Source organism: Malaya genurostris, chromosome 3 (assembly GCF_030247185.1).
Source record: "Malaya genurostris strain Urasoe2022 chromosome 3, Malgen_1.1, whole genome shotgun sequence".
NCBI classification, from domain to species: domain Eukaryota; kingdom Metazoa; phylum Arthropoda; class Insecta; order Diptera; family Culicidae; genus Malaya; species Malaya genurostris.
In genome coordinates, this window is record NC_080572.1 from 79,928,606 (window position 1) to 79,948,013 (window position 19,408).

General features: G+C 39.9%; 2 protein-coding genes across 7 annotated transcripts; one reads left to right on the forward strand and one right to left on the reverse strand.

Annotated features, from left to right (window-relative positions):
• Positions 1 to 634: 634 nt before the first annotated feature.
• Positions 635 to 8,725, reverse strand: LOC131437596 (uncharacterized). Of its 5 annotated transcripts, none has more exons than XR_009230796.1 (3): positions 8,314 to 8,725; positions 1,341 to 8,174; positions 635 to 1,201 (listed from the first exon to the last, which is right to left on the reverse strand). XR_009230796.1 is itself a non-coding variant. In XM_058607051.1 (3 exons), the coding sequence occupies exon 3, from the start codon at positions 8,017 to 8,019 to the stop codon at positions 1,807 to 1,809; it is 6,213 nt and encodes a 2,070-aa protein (XP_058463034.1). In that variant the 5' UTR covers positions 8,020 to 8,174; positions 8,314 to 8,448; positions 8,509 to 8,725; the 3' UTR covers positions 1,208 to 1,806. The 5 variants fall into 5 exon arrangements, 2 of the variants coding, with proteins under 2 accessions (XP_058463034.1, XP_058463035.1); XR_009230795.1 differs by lacking the exon at positions 635 to 1,201 and having other exon boundaries at positions 1,208 to 1,475; positions 1,536 to 8,174; XR_009230797.1 differs by lacking the exon at positions 635 to 1,201 and having other exon boundaries at positions 1,208 to 1,475; positions 1,528 to 8,174.
• Positions 8,726 to 11,618: 2,893 nt separating this feature from the next.
• LOC131437763 (uncharacterized) lies at positions 11,619 to 15,237 on the forward strand. 2 transcript variants are annotated; one of them, XM_058607321.1, is made up of 3 exons: positions 12,075 to 12,308; positions 12,388 to 13,525; positions 13,632 to 15,236. In XM_058607321.1, exons 1-3 carry the CDS (start codon positions 12,204 to 12,206, stop codon positions 15,110 to 15,112), a joined length of 2,724 nt encoding a protein of 907 aa, XP_058463304.1. In that variant the 5' UTR covers positions 12,075 to 12,203; the 3' UTR covers positions 15,113 to 15,236. The 2 variants fall into 2 exon arrangements, with proteins under 2 accessions (XP_058463303.1, XP_058463304.1); XM_058607320.1 differs by having other exon boundaries at positions 11,619 to 13,525; positions 13,632 to 15,237.
• Positions 15,238 to 19,408: the final 4,171 nt, after the last annotated feature.

The following is a 19,408-nucleotide window of genomic DNA, read 5'->3' on the forward strand; positions in this document are numbered from 1 at the left end:
TAATGACTTTCGATTTGTGTGGTTTTGAGACCAGTTTAGAAATTTTTTCACGTTTTTTGTTTCGCCGATTTAAGTGACGGTGTACAATATTGAACACACTTTACCCTATAATTCCGGAACCGGAAGTCGGATCCGGATGAAATTCAGGAATTTCGTATGGGACCACGAGACCTTTCATTTGAATACAAGTTTGTCAAAATCGGTTCAGCCATCTCCGAGAAAACTTAGTGAGATTATTTGACACATACACACACACACACACACACACACACACACACACACACAGACATTGCTCAGCTCGATGAACTGAGTCGAATGGTATATGAAACTTGGCCCTCCGGGCCAATTTTCACTAGTCGGTTTTCCAAGGGATTGCATAACCTTTCTATATGAGAAAGGCAAAACACTGCAAACTTCCCCACTTGTACGCGGTGGGGAGATTTCCCCCCAGACGGCTTACTATGTCTGTCAGTCAGCCTGGCAGAATTCCGGCAAAAGTCTGGCAACAATTCAACAACCGTTTCCGGCAGAGAATTTCGCTTAGCGGTTATTAACGGTTTTTTTCTGTCGGATTCATGTCATACAAGATAGGCAAAACCGTTTTGAATCGGTTCTACATTTTAAGCGTCTTGGTTTTATTTTTGTATTAAAAAGTTCATATGAAAGGCAATAAGTTATTGCCCTTCATATATACTAATCATGGAAAATGTTATTGCCAATAACATTGCTTTCTCACTACCAAACATACTCATAGTTCAATCTCATTTACCTCGTCTCAAGATTCGTTTTTTTTTGTATGTACATGCGGGGTTTTTTTGTATGTACATGCGGGGTCACTTTCTCTTTTGATTATTGTGATGTGACTAAAAAGTTATTCTTTGATATCACTATTCTGTTTGAAAGTCGAAAGTTTTGGGTATCATTTCATGCAGAGTTGAGTGATAAATGTGGAAACCGCTTGGTAATTAATAGAAGAGAAAGTAAACAAAGAGAAACCGACGACACGACCAGGCACTCCGAATAAAAATCGGAATAAAAAGTGTCCGTGAGTGATTTACCACCAGTTACCACAAATACAGTGACCCTGTTGCCTTTGGTCAACGGTTGGTGACAGCAATGGGTCAACGGTTTGACAGGATGTTTCCGGAAATTTAATCTCCAATAAAACGCAGGTGTTTCTTAACGGGAGATTATAATTTTCCTAATGAGAGAAATGATATAATATTATATTCACAATTCAATTCAATTCCAATTACTTCTACTTGAATAACGTGTAGTTTAGCTCTCATAATCAGTAATATTGAGATATATATTTTAGGTTCAATTCAGTGTTTACTCACGTTTAGTTCCTATTCTGTTTTCGCTTTCCGCTTAAAATGCAAAATTCTATTGCGATATAGTGGGGTTCGGGTTCCTGTAGGCGATATCGGCTCTAGTAAAGGGTTCCCGCTTGTGGGTGAGCTACTATTACTGACCTAATATTGAGAGTTGTTTTTAAGATACATTCTATTATTAAACTCTAGTTACCTTCGTACCAATCTAAGGTAGATATTTATTAGTAATGAGCACTATAATAGTTCGTTTTATGGCGGCTATTTAAAGGATTTAGTTTTAATAATATGTATTTGATACGCACTGTGAAACTGTGTTTTATTTGTTTACTCCCTGCGTTAAACTGTCACTCTCGTCTGTACCCTAGCTGACTGCATTCGTGTGCGTGGGCCAAGATATTGGATGAGAGGTGCGCGTGGTCCGAATAGGTTCGGACAACACTCCCCCCGGTACGCCAACCTGCGAGTTGGCTTACTATCTATCGCGGTGAACGTCCAATACCGCCAGCTTCGATACCGGTCGCTCGTAGACACCGACGGCTGTGCGTACTGTTGCAGATCGGATTTGGCCGTCCTTGCTAATGTGGGTATGGATGATTTTTCCCAACGGCCACAAATTCCGGGGTAACTTGTTGTCAGCGATGACAACTACGTCTCCAGTAGTTATTGGTCTAGTGTGGTCGAACCATTTCGATCTTCTGGTGATCTCAGGCAGGTAGTCGGAAAGCCATCTTCTCCAAAATTGATTTGCGAGAATCTGTGATGCACGCCAGTTTTGGCGGAGTATAGCCCCACTGTCGTTCGAGAAACAAAGCGGTTTTATTCCGTTCGACGAACCCAACAGAAAGTGATTGGGTGTGAGAGCCGGTGCGGAGTCATCATCGATCGGAACATGTGTTAAAGGGCGAGAGTTAATAATATGTTCAATTTCAGTGAGCAGGTTCCGGAAAACTTCATCGGTTGGCCTTCGAGATGGTCGTATGGCGAACAAATTGTTTTTCACTGTGCGTATAAGCCGTTCCCAACTACCACCCATGTGTGGTGCGGACGGCGGATTGAAAACCCACTCTGTGTCTGAACTCACGAACTCTCTCATAATAGTTACTTGGTCGATCTCTTGATATAGCTCCTTCAGCTTTTTGTTGGCACCAATAAAGTTAGTACCACGGTCGCTGTAGATTTTTCTCGGACAACCACGTCGTGCAAAGCAATTTCGAAGAGCCATAATGCATGAATCGGTCGTAAGAGAGTGCACAACTTCAAGGTGCACCGCACGAATGGTCATACAGGTAGCCAGCATGACCCATCTTTTTTCCACTCGCCGCCCGACGACGACTTCCATCGGTCCAAAGTAGTCAACACCTACGTGTGTGAAAGGTCGCGAAAATGCAGCTAGTCTAGCTGCTGGGAGCTCGGCCATGATCGGGATATGCGGTAACGAGGTTTCATTCTTGCAACGTTGGCATGTGTTGCGTACTTTTCGATAATTAACACGAATACGGGGAACATAGTACTTCTGCCGTATCTCATTGATTACAGTTTCGTGGTTTTGGTGATGATATTTGTGGTGGTAGTGTTTTAAGATTAGGGTGGTTAAATGGTGCTCACGCGGTAAAATTATGGGATATTTTGCATCCTCGGTGGCGAATGCGCAAGCTGCAATTCTACTACGCATCCGCATTATGCCTCGATTGTCCAGCCATGGAGTTAGCTGGCGAAGTTTGCTGGTCTTTGGCAGCACGTTGTGTGACTCTTGCTGTTGATGTGAGGAGTTCCTCAATAAATTGATTTCCTCTGGAAATGCTTCACGTTGAGCAAGACGCACGAGATAATCTTCGGCTCCACGTTGTTCTTCCATAGATAAGGTTTCGGTGAGAATTTGTTCGTGCTTGAGTTTTCGACGACAATTCGCTGGGAAGCGTTGAACACGTGCAACCAGATGTATCAACCGCTTCCAACACGAGAAGTTTGTAACGTCTACGATAGGAGAAGGCATCATGACATGGAATGACAATCGATGACGTAACTCAGTAGCCGTCGGATTTACTTTGACGGATGACTGTGGCCATTTAGCTTCTTGCATTTTCAAGAACTCTGGGCCACTGAACCATCTTGCTCTAGAAGTTAAGTCGGGTAGTCTTGTCCACTTCGTGCCATCATCTGCCACGTTAGACTTTGATGGAACCCAACGCCATTCATTAGTTTCCGTCGTTTCGAGAATCTCACTCACTCGACAGGCCACGAATTGAGTGTATTTACGATGGTCGGAGTTTATCCAGCACAATACGTCTCTGGAGTCCGACCAGAATATTTGCCGATGAACTGGAATAGAGAGTGTTTCTTGTACTGTTCGCGCTAGTCTAGATCCAATCACAGCAGCTTGAAGTTCTAGTCTGGGAATCGATTGGTGTTTCAGTGGGGCTACCTTTGTTTTCGCTGCGACAAGGATGCATTCTATTTCCCCAACATGCATGAAACGAATGTATACTGCGGCTGCCATGCCATTCTCGCTAGCGTCAACGAAGGTGTGGAGTTCTACATCGCTCTGTTTAGGTCGGGAGAAATAACTGTCAATTTTGATTGGACAACCAATTTTCAAAACTTGATTCGGATCACACGGTTCTAAGGGTTGGATAAGTGAAGTTGAAGAATCAATACGATTTATTGGTGGCGTCAATGATTGATAACAACGTGGGATCATAACTAACTCCACTTGCGGGAGAACTGTGAGCCACATTCTCCATTTATCATACAGCTCCTCGTTGATCTTCTCATCCCACTCAATTCCAGATCGCCAGATATCCTGTAGAAGAACTTTAAGGTGCATGAGGTAGTGAGCTATCAATCCGAGAGGGTCAAATATCGTCATGAGAACACGTAGAACCTCTCGTTTCGTTGGGCGTCGCAGGCCTTTGAGAAGAGCGTGGTCGTATCGATTCCAGCCAACTTTATACGTGAAGACATCCTTTTGTGTACACCACCACATTCCCAAAACTTTCTCGGTAGCCAGCTCAGTGGCTAGATCTAGATCTTTATCGTCGGTACTATCTTGACCCAGAGTGGTCAGAACGTATCTGGAATTACTAATCCAGTTACGAATTTCAAATCCGCCTTGAGAATGTATGTATTGCACGTCCTTTGCGAGACGAATCGCAGCCTGTTCAGAGTTTGTACTGAGCAGCATGTCGTCAACATAATGCAGCTTCAAGATTACTCTCGTTGCAGCTGGAAACTCTTTAGCGAAACGTTCGGCATTTAGGTTTTTGACATACTGTGCGCTACTTGGGGAGCAGCAAGCTCCAAAGGTCATGACGTTCATTACGTACACTGACAATTTCCCATCCTTGTCGGTCCAAAAAAAGCGTTGGCATTGCTGATCTTCATCACGGATGAGTATTTGATGAAACATCTCACGCACGTCTCCAGTTAGTCCTATCCGTCCTTCGCGAAATTGCAGCAAGATAGCAAACAGCGAACACAGTTGGTCTGGTCCCTTGAGTAGAGCAGAATTTAACGAGATACCGTGCGATTTTGCCGCTGCATCCCACACTAACCTCACTTTCCCAGGTTTGTTCGAGTTCATCACAGGGAATACGGGAAGGTACCAGACGCGCTGAAACGTTTGATTAAGCTCATCGTCATTGAGCTTTCTTGCGTAACCCTTTCGAATGTAGTCCGAAAGCTTTTGATGGAGTATCTCCGCCAACAATGGGTTCTTCTCCAATCGCTTAACAAGACTCAGGTGCCGTTGAAGGGCCATTTCACGGCTGTCTGGTAGACGAAAATCATCGTGACGCCATAGGAGTCCGGTTTCATAGCGATTTCCTCTCAGGTATGTACCAGACTTCAAAAGATCATGCGCACGTTGGTCCTCAGAGGAAAGAACGTTTTCAGATTTCGTTATGCCTTGGCTATCCAGCGCGAAGTAAGCCTTCACGATTTGGTGTAAATTCTCATCCGATTTCTCGGGAATCACACACACGTGGAACGAACATTGTCCAACCCCTTGCATTTTTTCCGCTTTCCACCCACCGCATACGGTCCATCCTAGTCGTGTTTTTACAGCTATCGGATCATCATATTTACCCTCTTTGGTTTTCAGAGCTACACTGACACCTACATGTTTCATTCCGATCAGGATACGTGGTCTAGCTTGGTAATATGATTCAATAGGCAGCCCACGAAGATGCGGGTAGAGCTGCGTCAGTTCATCTGTGTCGAGCGTTTGATCAGGAAGAAGCAGACTTTCCACGGTTCTTACGGTATTGAGTTTAAATCTCTTTGCGGTTTGCTGTATCCCCGATACATCCAGACTAACAATTCGTGAATTAGTTTCATTGCGCTGAGTGCCTCCGGTCCATCTGAGACACAACGGTTGTAAGGTTCCTTCTAACATCAATTGATCTGACAATTCCTTATCCAGTAATGTTAATTCTGATCCTTCGTCGAAAAAGGCATACGTGCGCACCGACCTATCTTTTCCATGCAATATGACTGGTAGATAACGGAACAGTACAGCACTGGAGCTGGAATGATGTAAGTTGTATCCATGAAGTTGCTGCGTTTGTGTATGGGAAGGTAATACGTCTTCCGTCAATGAGTCTGTGGGATTAACCTCGGTGTTCCGATCGTTATGTAGTAGTACATGATGCAGACGAGTGCAGCCGTCTTTCCCGCAAGGTTTGGTCCTGCAACTGTTGTTGATATGTTTACGAAGACATCTGCGACACAGTTCGAACTCTCGCACAGCAGCCCACCGTGAGTCTCTTGAGAGTTCGTGGAAACGTTTGCACTTCTCGACTGCTTTGCAGCTGCCTTTACAGATGGGACAGTTAACATCATCCACTTGCCTTATATTTGTCTCTAAATAAGGCGCGCTCGAGGGCATATAATCTAGTTGTTGTATTTCGGAGTGGGCGTTGAGAAAAGCATTTCCCTTCTTGACACCTTTAGTTTCGAACCGTACAGGCTTGGATTCTATCACTACCGGAGGGATGGTTATGGCGCTTGCTGCCTCAGCTAATGAATATACCCAATCCCCGAATGTCGCGAGATTAGTTGTCGAAAGGGTTTGTCGATATCTTGCCCAATCGAGCTTAATGATCGGCGGAAGTTTGCTAACAAGCTGATGCAGCAAAGAAATGTTGTACATATAATCCTCGATTCCACATGCATCGATCGTTGCACAAAAATTCTGTACTTGTACTGCAAAATCAACTATTGTCTCCAGCTTATCCTCTCGTAGTGGGGGAAGGGCGTTGATCTTTCCTACCAACGAGCTTATAATGGCTTCCGGTTGACCGTAGAGCATGCGAAGTGTTGAAATTATACCTGGGGCATTCGAAGGATACATCAGGCGGCTTTGTACCGCTTCGTATGCCTTTCCTTTCAGGCATCTCTGAAGCCGGATAATATTCTCTTCGTCTGAGAATCCGCACATGGCTGTCGTACTGTTGTAGACTGATAGAAAAATTGGCCATTCTTCCGGTTTCCCCGTAAAAGCTGGTAGGTCTGTCGAAATCGCTTGACGAGCAGCCAATTGCTTTCGACTAAACTGGCAGGGTTCATTATCAACCTCTTCCTCAGATGTACGTTGACGATTTTGTTGCGTCGTTCTTCTGAAAGGTGTATGCAGTTGATCATTGCTGGAGACTGCTGGAGCGGTATTAGAATGGATGCGGTCTGCCGGTGGCCTTGGAACATATTGAGACCTGAATTTGTTCTCGAACGTAGAATTTACGACCTGATTCTGAGTAGAATGCCGTTGAGGATTGAATTTAGCTTTGTTCTGAGGTACAAGCACTTCACTATGTTGTTGAGAATTCACATCACTGATCCAATCATCAACTCTACTTGACGCCTCGCTACGACTTGATCGAGATCGATTGGACATCTCCTCTAGTAAAGCATATTTCTTCTTGAGATAATCACGATGCTTCTCTGCCTCCAGCAATTCGAAATTACGTCGTCTTTCTGCTTCCTGTTTCTCGAAGGTTCGTTCTTCTTCTAGTTTCTGAAGTTCTAGTTTCAAAAGTGACTTTATCGAGCACGACTGTGAAGTTACTGAACGAGCTCTCGGTCCTACTGGAGTAATCTTCACGATTGGATCGGAATTTACCGGCAAATTAATAGACTGACTTGATTTGGTCTGCTTCAGTTCTAGTGCGGCAACCATTTTTGACACCGATTTGATGTTTGGGGCGAGGTTTTGTGCATCCAAAGCATCTTGAGTGTTTATTGCGGAATCTGAGACTGACGGTATTTTAATCAGTGGAATTTGAGTTACGGTTGAGACAATGTTAGTTCGATTTAGTTCACTCTGCATATCATTGAAATCTGCTGGATTTCCAGACGTTTTTGGTTTACGGATCACCAACTTCTCCGGTAAACAGTTTGGACATCTCCAACTCCGATTTGCAATATCATCTGTTACGCCCACACATTCATAATGGTGCCACTTGTCACACTTATCGCATTGCACCATGTCCTCAGTATCCGCATTCTGGCAGCTTTTGCACGACCATCCTGGAACGGTGCTCTCCAGATGCTTCTTAGTTTGGTGTCTATACATAACCGACTTACGATATTCACCACTACCACGCACATCATCACTTTCTAACACCCCACGTGATCTTGTTTTTGGCCGCGCGCCGTTTTCGAATTGTTTCGATTTACTCCGTCCCGACATACCCGAGAATGCAATAATCCGCGTAAACGAAAATTATAATGTTGCCTTTGGTCAACGGTTGGTGACAGCAATGGGTCAACGGTTTGACAGGATGTTTCCGGAAATTTAATCTCCAATAAAACGCAGGTGTTTCTTAACGGGAGATTATAATTTTCCTAATGAGAGAAATGATATAATATTATATTCACAATTCAATTCAATTCCAATTACTTCTACTTGAATAACGTGTAGTTTAGCTCTCATAATCAGTAATATTGAGATATATATTTTAGGTTCAATTCAGTGTTTACTCACGTTTAGTTCCTATTCTGTTTTCGCTTTCCGCTTAAAATGCAAAATTCTATTGCGATATAGTGGGGTTCGGGTTCCTGTAGGCGATATCGGCTCTAGTAAAGGGTTCCCGCTTGTGGGTGAGCTACTATTACTGACCTAATATTGAGAGTTGTTTTTAAGATACATTCTATTATTAAACTCTAGTTACCTTCGTACCAATCTAAGGTAGATATTTATTAGTAATGAGCACTATAATAGTTCGTTTTATGGCGGCTATTTAAAGGATTTAGTTTTAATAATATGTATTTGATACGCACTGTGAAACTGTGTTTTATTTGTTTACTCCCTGCGTTAAACTGTCACTCTCGTCTGTACCCTAGCTGACTGCATTCGTGTGCGTGGGCCAAGATATTGGATGAGAGGTGCGCGTGGTCCGAATAGGTTCGGACAACAGACCCCTTATTATTGATATAAATAAAATTCTTAAGCAACACTGTTTTGGTTGCTAATAAATAGTTACCGAGGTACCCCAGCAATATAAATAAACAAACAAATTGAAAAAGTTCGTCTAAATTAGGATATCTCAAGATTACTTCTGGGAAGTTTGAAGGATTTCTTGGATATTTTTCGCAACAGACTTATAATTCTCTGCTTCTAGCATATTTCTTTACGAGCGAAAACGAAACTGGAAGGTTTGTAACAATTCCAACGTATTTGAGTTTAACAAGAAGGTGGGTAACAGCATATGTTTTCGAAGAGCCAGCAAGTTCTTTAATTTGGTAAGCTTTTCAAATTGTATTGTCCAGGAGTTGGTTTTACTATTAATCTGTTCGAATACTTGGCGAAGTTATCAACTTGATAGTTGTTTCCTGGTGAGAAATGAAAAAAATGTGTGGAACGACACAAGGTAATTATCGATCCTACCATGATACGAGCGACCGCGGCAAAATGCCTGTTTCATTTCTTTCTCAATTATTGCAGCAATCGCCATCGGTAGGGCATTTCGCTAGACATCCTGTTCCTGAATGTTCTGAATGTAAATTTGTTAAAATACGGATGGATTATCTTAAGTATGACTCGCGAAACTTTTAGACCGCTGTGAAGCTATTATACGAAGACAAGAAGGAGTATGAAAATTATTTGTAGGAATATACAGATGATATAAGAAAGACCTTGTTATATTAACAAATACTTCATCACTAAGAATCTATCTTAGTGAAGTTTACCTAAGTTGTCTTAATCGTTTTTTTCCTCTTATTTTCTCCTACAAGTTGTTATTAATATTTTATCGAATCGTTATCCATATTCGATAGTATCAATTTCGATGATTTGTTTTAGTCTTGGTTTATCCTATAGTTGCATTTGCATGTCATTTTTCAAATCTGTTTTCTCCTTTTGATGCTGATCAAATTTATCATCTTCGAGTTTAGTGATCTCAATGGCTGGTTTCGGATGGCTTCAACATTTTTTTATTTACATTGTTTTTTGTATACTTGATCAGAATTTGCCAGTGGTACGAATTGAGATACTCTAACATGCTCAGCAGAATTTATGGTCTTAGTCTTTTTTTAAAAGAAGATTTTTTTTGTTTTAGTCGAACTAACTTATTGTTTATCTCCTTTTGTTGCTTTTACTATCTTAAAGGCCGTCCACTGGTTCATCATTCACTTAGATTCTTAAGCATTTGAATTGAAGTTAACCGAATTCTCATCAACATTTGAGGCCAAAACCTAAACCAATACGTCTTTATGTAGAATAAGGATGATCAGCAATTGCACACAAATTTGAAAACTCTAAAAAATTGTTAGGCGTTATATGAGCTAACCATTTCAACTATACCTATAATACATTTATACTTGAAATCTTTGCGACCTACGATAGAAGCGTGCTGAAATACTTATTACATATTGGTTCGTTTTGTTCTATTTACATTTTTCAATTGAACAACAAACGTAACCAAGGATATGGTAACCGTTTTCTAAAAACAACAGTTTATCAACCTGGGTTGCCAATTCCATATATATTTCGTACACGCTTAAAAATAGTTACTCAAAAATGAGTAAGATCTCACTCATCTACAAAAAAAGTGGAACAACTCTAATTTAGAGTAACTCCGAAGTTACTCAAATTTGAGTTCTTCTACTGGAAACGATATTTGGGTAAAATCTACTCATTTACTGAGTAATACTTTATTTGTACATGTACCAAAAATAGAGTAACTATCACTCAAATTTTGAGTGAAATTTGATTTCACATATACCAAATTTGCAAAAAAAATTGCTCCTTTTCTGAGTGTATTGTATTAAAATATTAAGTAATTGAACTCAATACTATATCAAGTGGTGGTTGCTTGGAGTAGTGTGTCAATCGCAAATTAACATACATGTCAGTTATGCTCAGGCACCAATCATACACTTATTCCTCAGAAATGACATTTGAGCATATTCGGTTTCATGCTAAAGCACAACACGGAGTTTATCATTCCGGTTTTTGCAGACACAACACCTTTTGTGTTGAGCGACTAACCCTCGAAATACGCGATCTCACTAACAAAATATACAACCTGTTGCTACAAATGGTTATTACAACTTTTAGACTGATCTTGCGAATAGTAACAAAGAAAACGAGTTATTGCGTTAAACTCAAATTTAGAGTAGGAGTTACTCAATATCATTGATGATAACTACTCAATTTTTGACGTTTCCATGTATCATTTTAAAATGAGTAACTAGTACTCAAACTTTGAGTAACTTTTTCTAAGCGTGTAGGATCTCATTTTGACATTACGAGTTACTGAGGGGTAGTTAAATTTACGATACAGTTTTTAAAGCGAGTGGCAGGTCGTGTCGTCGAAGAAACCGTCACTTGCTTATACGCCTTTTTGAAAAATTAACCGAGGTTTGTGCAACTGCGTCCAACTCGTGGGCAGAGATGCCAGGTAAAATTTTAACGTCTGCATTTTTACGCAGTTTTATAAGTCAGTGGACGACTGTATAATATAATATAATATAATATAATATAATATTATAATATTATTATAATTATATTATAATATATATAATATTATTATAATTATATTATAATATATATAATATTATTATATATATAATATATATAATATTATTATAATTATATTATAATATATATAATATAATATTATAAAAGTTTCAAAAACCTCTAAAAAGTCTGAAAAATTGCAGAGTCTGTTTACAAAAGAAATCGGCAAATTTACATGCAAATCCGCAACCTGGCACCTGTAATTCTGGCGCTAATTTTTTTGTTATTCTGCGGCGATTCCGTCGCATTCTATGCCACGCTGAAAACCACAATAGGACCATTTCTAATGTTTGTTTTAATTTCTGCCGGTTCCCGCGTAATCTGTTTTGTTATTATTTTGAAAGTACTACGTTATTTTTTTAAAAATGTTGTTTTAGTCGTTTATTCGTGATGTTACAGTGTAACAGAACATCTGCCTTAATTTCTCGTTTTGTGAAACAGGATATTATTGATTTTATACAAGTGGACAGATATATAGAGAATTGTTCTCAGTCTATATCGATAGATGAAGATGCCCCAGGCCGGTTGTTCGGAATTGAGTTCTATTATTTGGATGATGACTTGTTGCAGTGTTTGATATTGGCAGCAAGAGATGGAGTTGGAAAACTGGCCTTGGAAGAAGTTCGTCGAGATCTTGGCGATACGGAATGTAGCAAAATGCGGACTGAGATAAACCACATGTTTCGCTTAATTCTAGGGCAGTTCGACCAGTTTCGTAATGTACACGTTCTTGATGAAATATCCATTATCGACGATTGTCTACCGGATTTGGTTGAGGTGGCTGAAGACACAGGATCATACACAGCAGCGAATATGAGTTCGGTAGCGTACGAATATTTTCATGCTGTTTTAGAATGGCGATGGTTTGGATTGGTGCTGAATTTTGCAATTCAAAACAATACTATGAACAATTCAGCGTTCTGTACGTTATACCAGCGATTGCTAGAGAGTCTTGTTCGGTTAGCACTTTTCAAATACAACAAAATTGGAAAGAATAATTTGCCATATGAAACTCAATTTTTTTGTCCTTGTATACAGAAAATATGGATTGGATTGATGGCGTTTTCTGCGAATAAGGGCATTGACGTGGACTTTTGGAATTGTTTGCAAAAGGCTCTTGAGAAAATAGAGATAGAAGTACAAGATACTGGCAAACGATCAATGAGAGCAGTTTTGGCTGGAGCTAATGATTGTCTGTTTCAAACGTGGCTCATGAACGGAATTATATCGTTATATCAATTCAAAATAATGGATCCCAATTCACTCATGGAATCTCCCGTGATAACGTTAGATGCAGATCTGATGCTATTGAATCGAGCTAGTAAAAATGCTGTTTCAGGTGAAAAATCTGAAGAGCAAATGCGAATATTTTTACTCCTACTCAAACCGATATATACTGAATGGCTGTCAATCAGGCATGATTACCTTGTTCTTCTGTGGGAGTACTTTAGTAAAAGATTGAGTTCGCCATTTCAATTAGCGTCTGAGTCACTGAGCAATTTAGCATGCGTCAATCGTACTCTAAATGGGTTTATGGAGCAAGCACGAAATCGTGCAGGAGTAGAATCGTTTAAAAAGCTCAACGTTAAAGATTCCAGTTTCAAATGTTATCTGTCGCTTATTGGCTATGTATTGCGACAATATTCTGACACTGGTCAGAAAACTAAAGTATTAATACTTTTTAACCGAACAATATTGAAAATCACTCCACAAAAACTAGAAACAATGAATGAACAATCGATCTATAATTTTTCCCTCTTGATGTTCACCATGATTGAGGCAACTAGTTTTCAGGACGACTACTCGAGGCTTTCAAAACAGTTACTTCATTTCAAATTGGATCAACTGACACCTACATCGACAGTAGAAAGCTCAGTCCAGCGCATCACTATTATTACACTGGTTAACATGGCCTTGATTCTCATCTTCAATGAACGGGACTACGATAAAACTAACCATCTACATCAATTTCTAGACAGTTTAGAAAAAGCACGTCAAAAGTTCGGAGAAAGACTGCAGCCAACATTGCAGGTCCTAGCGGAAGGAATGTGTGCTGCACTCGGTAGGGCGATATCCAAAAGGTGTTTTGAGGAAGCAGATTCAGCTTTTTTTGGCGATTGGTTAGAGAAGTATCTGAAAGGATGCTCCGAATGTGAACGCGAAGGTGTTCTTGAAAGTAAGTTTTTGATTAGAAAATGTCAATAGGTGTATTTAGTGCCCTGCTGATGATTCTCTGTTTTGAAGGCTGATTTGTTTTTACATTTGAAAAAATTTTTTTACAGCAATTTGTGGAATCTTCGACTGTCTGCGTCAAAACTCCAAAAACAGCATGATCATTTTGCAGCCATTATATACGATTGTATTGCCATTCATCAAAGATATTTTCAGTAATGATACTGGGAATTCGAGGTTTGTCGCAGAATTGTCCGCACATTTCACGAATTATTCAACCGGTCAACCGTATGCTCCACCATTTTTGGCATTGTTTAGTTTTTTCACCGACAACCCCACAGCAAACATACACCTTCGATTACAGTATATCAAACTGATGGTCAATAGCGACCGATTAAATGAAATCGATGAAAAACTCATTATTCGTAGTTGGTTAAAATTCGCACTCTTGTATAGCCACGAACAGCTAGGAGATCTTTCTCGAGTGGTGTGTCGTATGCGAGAGTTTAATGCTCTATGCGAAATTCCAGAGTACGATTTATGCAATGGAGATGAAGAGCCAATCGGTTTATTTTTTAAATCTGTAGGTAAAAAGTACAAACAATACGAAGGAAAGGACAGTCGAGCGCAATACGAATTGACTATTAAAGTGCATGCGTTGTTCCAACACTTCGATAAATGGATTTTAAATCCAGGTGTAGTTGTACTAAGAAGAATAATGACAATTCTGGCATTAGCATTGAAAGAGTGTGGTGCAGTCATCTATATCAAGAGCAATTCAACGTGTTTGTACCACGTTGCTTTTAATCAATATTTTCTACCAATCAGTGTATTGACCGATAGAAACGTTCCGAACGATGCAATCCTATCTATGGGCAAAGTTTGGAGTCGGATTATGGATGCAATGGGTCTAATGAATTACACGACCGATCCGGTAATAAGTGATCACGTTACGAACATGATGGTTAAATGGGCACCGCAGTTTCTAAAATTCAAAGATAAAAACGACGCAGCAAGACCTTTCGTGAACTTTTTTTCGTCGCAAAATGAATCACTAGTTACATTCGCGTTCAACAGATATTTATATGCTTACGTTGAATTGCAAGGAACTACTCCCAAAGCTGGATCTGAACACGGCATGAAAATTCTTTTATATCTATTGGACACGCTTTGTAGCTCACAGGATAACAGCAAAATTGCACTATTCATACGATTGGCGGCCTCCTCGATTTTGGACCATGCCATGTTGGCCAACGAAGCGTTTCCCAGCAAAACGGTTGCTAACGAATTAGTTCAAAAATTGCTCCAATGCACCCGCAACAACTCTAACCTAATCAAGATGGAACTCAAGTTATGCCTGTCAACATTTACCAAGAAAAATCTGTCAATGGAATCAGCTATCTATTTTCGTTTTTTATACAAATTGGCAGACCGAGAACCTGAGTTTATTAAATCAACGATTTCAACAATCCAAATGGAATTGACTGAAACTGAACGACTTCGTGGTGGAGGAGAAGATAAACACCTCAGGCGACTACTGATGCAACTTGAAGGAGCTGTAGAAGCAAGTTTGAAAAAACATGTAAATTAGGAACCCAATAAAAATGTTTGTTTTATAAATTACACGTTTTTAATCAGGTTAAAACATTCGACTGATGCTTCCTATTTTTAATTTATAATACATTTGTCTCATTTTTTTTAAATAAAATTGTTTATTCAGGTCAATTCGCGTACAAGCTTTACGTGGCCGATTGATCCATGTTTTTGTTAGATAAAATAATTTTATAGAATAGCTTCCATTTTCATCCTGCGAAAATTGAGGGACACTCCGTCATCCATGGCCGCATCGGTGGTTTCCGTCTTCGTTTTCCTTGTAATTCGCAGTCTTTGGCTCGTTGCTAATTCATGTAGATGCGCCTTGTTGTACATTGATTGAAGTTGTTGATTGGTTTGATGGTGAACAGTTGATTGGTTTGATGTTGAAACGCTCACTACTTTCCGTTGTTGAACGGTTGACCTTGTCTTTGGTTGAAGATGTCCTTTTCGCAGTTCCTGTGCAAGGTTTGCTGTAGTGTGCAGCAGAGATGTCCATCTCCTCTGTGTGACGAAGAGCAAGCAAAATTTCTCCCCTCGCACTGACAACTTCAACGAGAGCTCTTCTCTTTCACATATATACACCACTGTTGTATAAAGTGTGCACGCATCATGAGTGCGTTTGTTTATTTCCTTTTACCTCTTCCACTGAATCGCACCAAAGTGCTAGAGCATTAGCCTAGGACCAGACCTGTCAACTGGCATCTTTTTCCAGAAAAAAACATTTTTTTCTTCATGAAAAGTTATGTGAATATTTCCCGCCCTACTTTGTTTATAACATATTTAATAAGACACACTGCTTTAGCTCTATCCCGCATACGCATGGCTGCCAGATGGCTGACTAAACGCTGCCAGCTGGAAAAATATGGCTGGCAGACATTCTGGTGACCGACTGCCTCACCGCTGCCAGGAATACAACTCAAACGATACAACCGTATCCACCAGAATTTTTCCACATTGAAATCTTTGACATTTTCAGCGAAGGTGAGAAGATGAAAACGCTCGGCTAACTTGGATACAGGCGACTTTGTTTGTCAAATTGGATTTGACAACCGTCACTGAATCAATTTTGGTAGCCTTCTGGTGGCCATGGCAGTCCAGGTAGCCAAAACGCTATGCGGGATGATGTTGCGGTCGGAATCTACTTTTCACGTAGGTTTTAATGGACTGCCATTTTAAAGCTGTTTAATGCACAATCCAGTAAAAATTATTTGATTCATATACTGCCCATACTCGCATATCAGTCTCATATCGATTTTCACCAATTTTGAGTTAGCTTGAGGAATGGAGTCTTTCCTCAATATACTCTCAGAAATTGCAATGAAAGTTGAGAGTTTGTTCAGTAAAATATAAAAAAATATCAACTCATTTCCCATATGCTAAAGTACCCGCATATCAGTCCCATTCGGTGCAAAATTTCAATAATTTCATTTGTTGCAATATTGGAACAGCAAAGGTGTATTACCGATATTTCATGTAATAATACCAAGATTTAGCATTAGGGAGCAAAGCAAAGTCTTGGCATTACATTCCTTTCGTGGAATTTGGCCTTTCTGTTTCAACGGACTTCGCAGCCGATTCTTAGCGTACAGAATCATTGCATGGCTAGTACTATGGATCCTACTGACACTAAGAATCCTTCCAGGTCGGGGCTCGAACATACGACAGCTGGCTTGTAAGACCAGCGTCCTATGCATTGAATCGCCAACCCGGGACCAGCATTAGGGAGCACAATAAATAAAAAAAATCGGAAATAAACTTTCTCAACATGCCGATTTGCCATATGGGACTGATATGCAAGTATGGGCAGTATATAAAATGTAGTATAGTACTCATATCACATTCAGATACCAGAAAACTGTTATTTTAAACATTTATTTCAGAAAATCTGCATAGAAGTTCTTCTTATTCTGCACTTCTGGGTGGTGTCACCAAATACAAATTATAATACGGAGTACTTCGACAAATTTTCAAGGACACATTTTGCATCGTGCGGTACACTGTCATGATACACTGTCAGAGTGACAATGTACTTTAACGAGTTTTCTTTAAAACTAGCAACACTGAAGGGTAAGAACAAGTTCACCATAGTTACTGTTTATTGTAGTGAAAAATAAACTTGAACTATGTTGTTGTTTATGAGATATGGTTATTCCATTTCGGATTTTGTTTTTTGTCCTCCTTGGCTTTTCAGAAATTTGCTCCTTGGCTTTTCGGAAATTGCTCAGTATTATATGTTAGAATGTCTCGGCACTGTTCACCGAATCGTTATGGTAGCCATCCGTTCTTCACATTGCAAATCACTCCCGTCAGAGGAGTAGGATTTTTTCCAACATCTGCTAAATGCGGGGAACCTTTACGTCATAGTACTAATAGAAAATAATTCAATTAATAAGTTTATCCATCATGAAAGAAAAACTGTTGTGTCTGCCACCGTTCGGGCTATAATCAATTTGTCTGGGTCACGCATATATGAGTGACTATTGGGAAAACGCATACACAGCTTGCATTTGTTTCTCTTTTAACTTTTATTTTATCGTGTAGAGCGCTAATCGCTGTTTCCGTGGTACGTATACGAATCGTACCCATGTTCCACACCAAGGCCCGTCAATGAAATAAAGTCCCATCACTGCCAAAAAATATCGCAATTCTTCATTCATCGATTAGCTGGAGTGTATCTTTGAATTTGTTGCAATACAACAACGGAAAACATAAACAAACAAACTTGTTTTGCGCCGTAGCAACTAGCATAAAGCGTTGCCAGAAACGATCTCCTTCCACATTTTCAAACTATCGCAACGAAAGGGAGTAATTTGCTAGGCTTACTTGTTCAGGCTGTGAACCAAACATTGGCGGTTCGTTTGTATGGGACTTAGGGGTATTATTATTTGTATTTGGTGTCACCTCACTTTAAATGACACCGATTGATGGCACAGCAAGTTGGGCTATATTGCCAGTTAATATTCGATGCATGACAACGTGGAGTCCCAAAAAAACGGGTGAAAATCTTTTCTCGCGAAATACTCAAATTTTTACCGGGTTCACTCGTTGAGGGTTCCACCGGTTCAATGGCTGTAAAAACCATCAGCTACACTCAAAATAATGATCATATTATAGTTACGTGAAAAGTTATGTGAATATTTTCCACCCTACTTTTCACGTAGGTTTTAATGAACTGGCATTTAAAAGCTGTTTAATGCATAATCCAGTAAAAGTTACGTGTTTCATAGGTCAAATGTAATGTACTGTTCATATCACATTTATCTATCAGTTCATATCAAATTTAGATACCAGAAATTTACTATTTTATATATTGGTTGAAGTCGAAAAGGAGATTCCAGATTTTGATATAAATCTGTGAAATGAAAAATGCCATGAAATATAAAACATTTATTTCAGGAAGTTGTCATATAATTCCAATGGCTTAAAAAGCAACTAATAACGTCGTGGTATCTCAAATCGACAAGCCTCCAGAAATCGTTTATGTTGTCACTGTCATCCAACCGAAGCCGAAGTCGAGATCCAAGAACTCCCACAACACTACCGATGCAGGTTGAAGTCGCATTACATGGTTCCAGTGTCTCTAGCTTCATACCGACGGCCTGTTTGAAGCATTCGGCAGGAGCGGGTAAACTTCCGGACTCACTCAGGCACTCGGTCCAGTTGAACACATGGAAACTTTCATACTGGAATGGTCCGGTCGATGGAGTAAAACATTGTAATTAAATAACTTTTTTCGCAAATATTTACACTACTTAAACTTCGAGGGCCACTGCTCGCCATTTTCAAAATCGAGTTTTTCACACTGGAAATTCACGTAGATTGTTTGACGTTTGGTCAATTCACGTAAACCTTATGTGATGACTATATTCATTTTAGGGGATGTTCGTATAACATTCATTTTCGTCACGTAAAATATTCAATTTGACATTTGAAACCATTCTACGTGATTTTTCAAGTGAATCGAACGTAAATTTTTATTTGAGTGTACCGATAACATCGTGGGTGTGGATTTGTGAGGCTTACAAAACGGGCATAGTTGTCAGATTAATTAAAATCAAAATCATAATTAATTTTGCTTTGTAGTAAAAAATTGGGTCTTTTTTCTTAGAAAATGAGGCAGGAGCCGCCGCCACGGTCAATGGCGAGCGGTACCGCGTCATCATTAGCGATTGGTTCTTCCCGTTACTTTAAGAGGAAGACTTGACCTTTTGATTCCAACAAGACGGCGCTCCGTGCCACACAGCCAATGCTACGATCGATCATCTGTGCACAGTCTTCGAAGATCGAATTA

Coding starts and splice junctions, on each gene's coding strand:
- LOC131437763 (XM_058607320.1), top strand. CDS start 11,740: ATGTTACAGTGTAACAGAACATCTGCCTTAATTTCTCGTTTTGTGAAA. Junction 13,526..13,631: donor ACGCGAAGGTGTTCTTGAAA/GTAAGTTTTTGA, acceptor ATTTTTTTACAG/CAATTTGTGGAATCTTCGAC.
- LOC131437596 (XM_058607051.1), bottom strand. CDS start 8,019: ATGTCGGGACGGAGTAAATCGAAACAATTCGAAAACGGCGCGCGGCCA.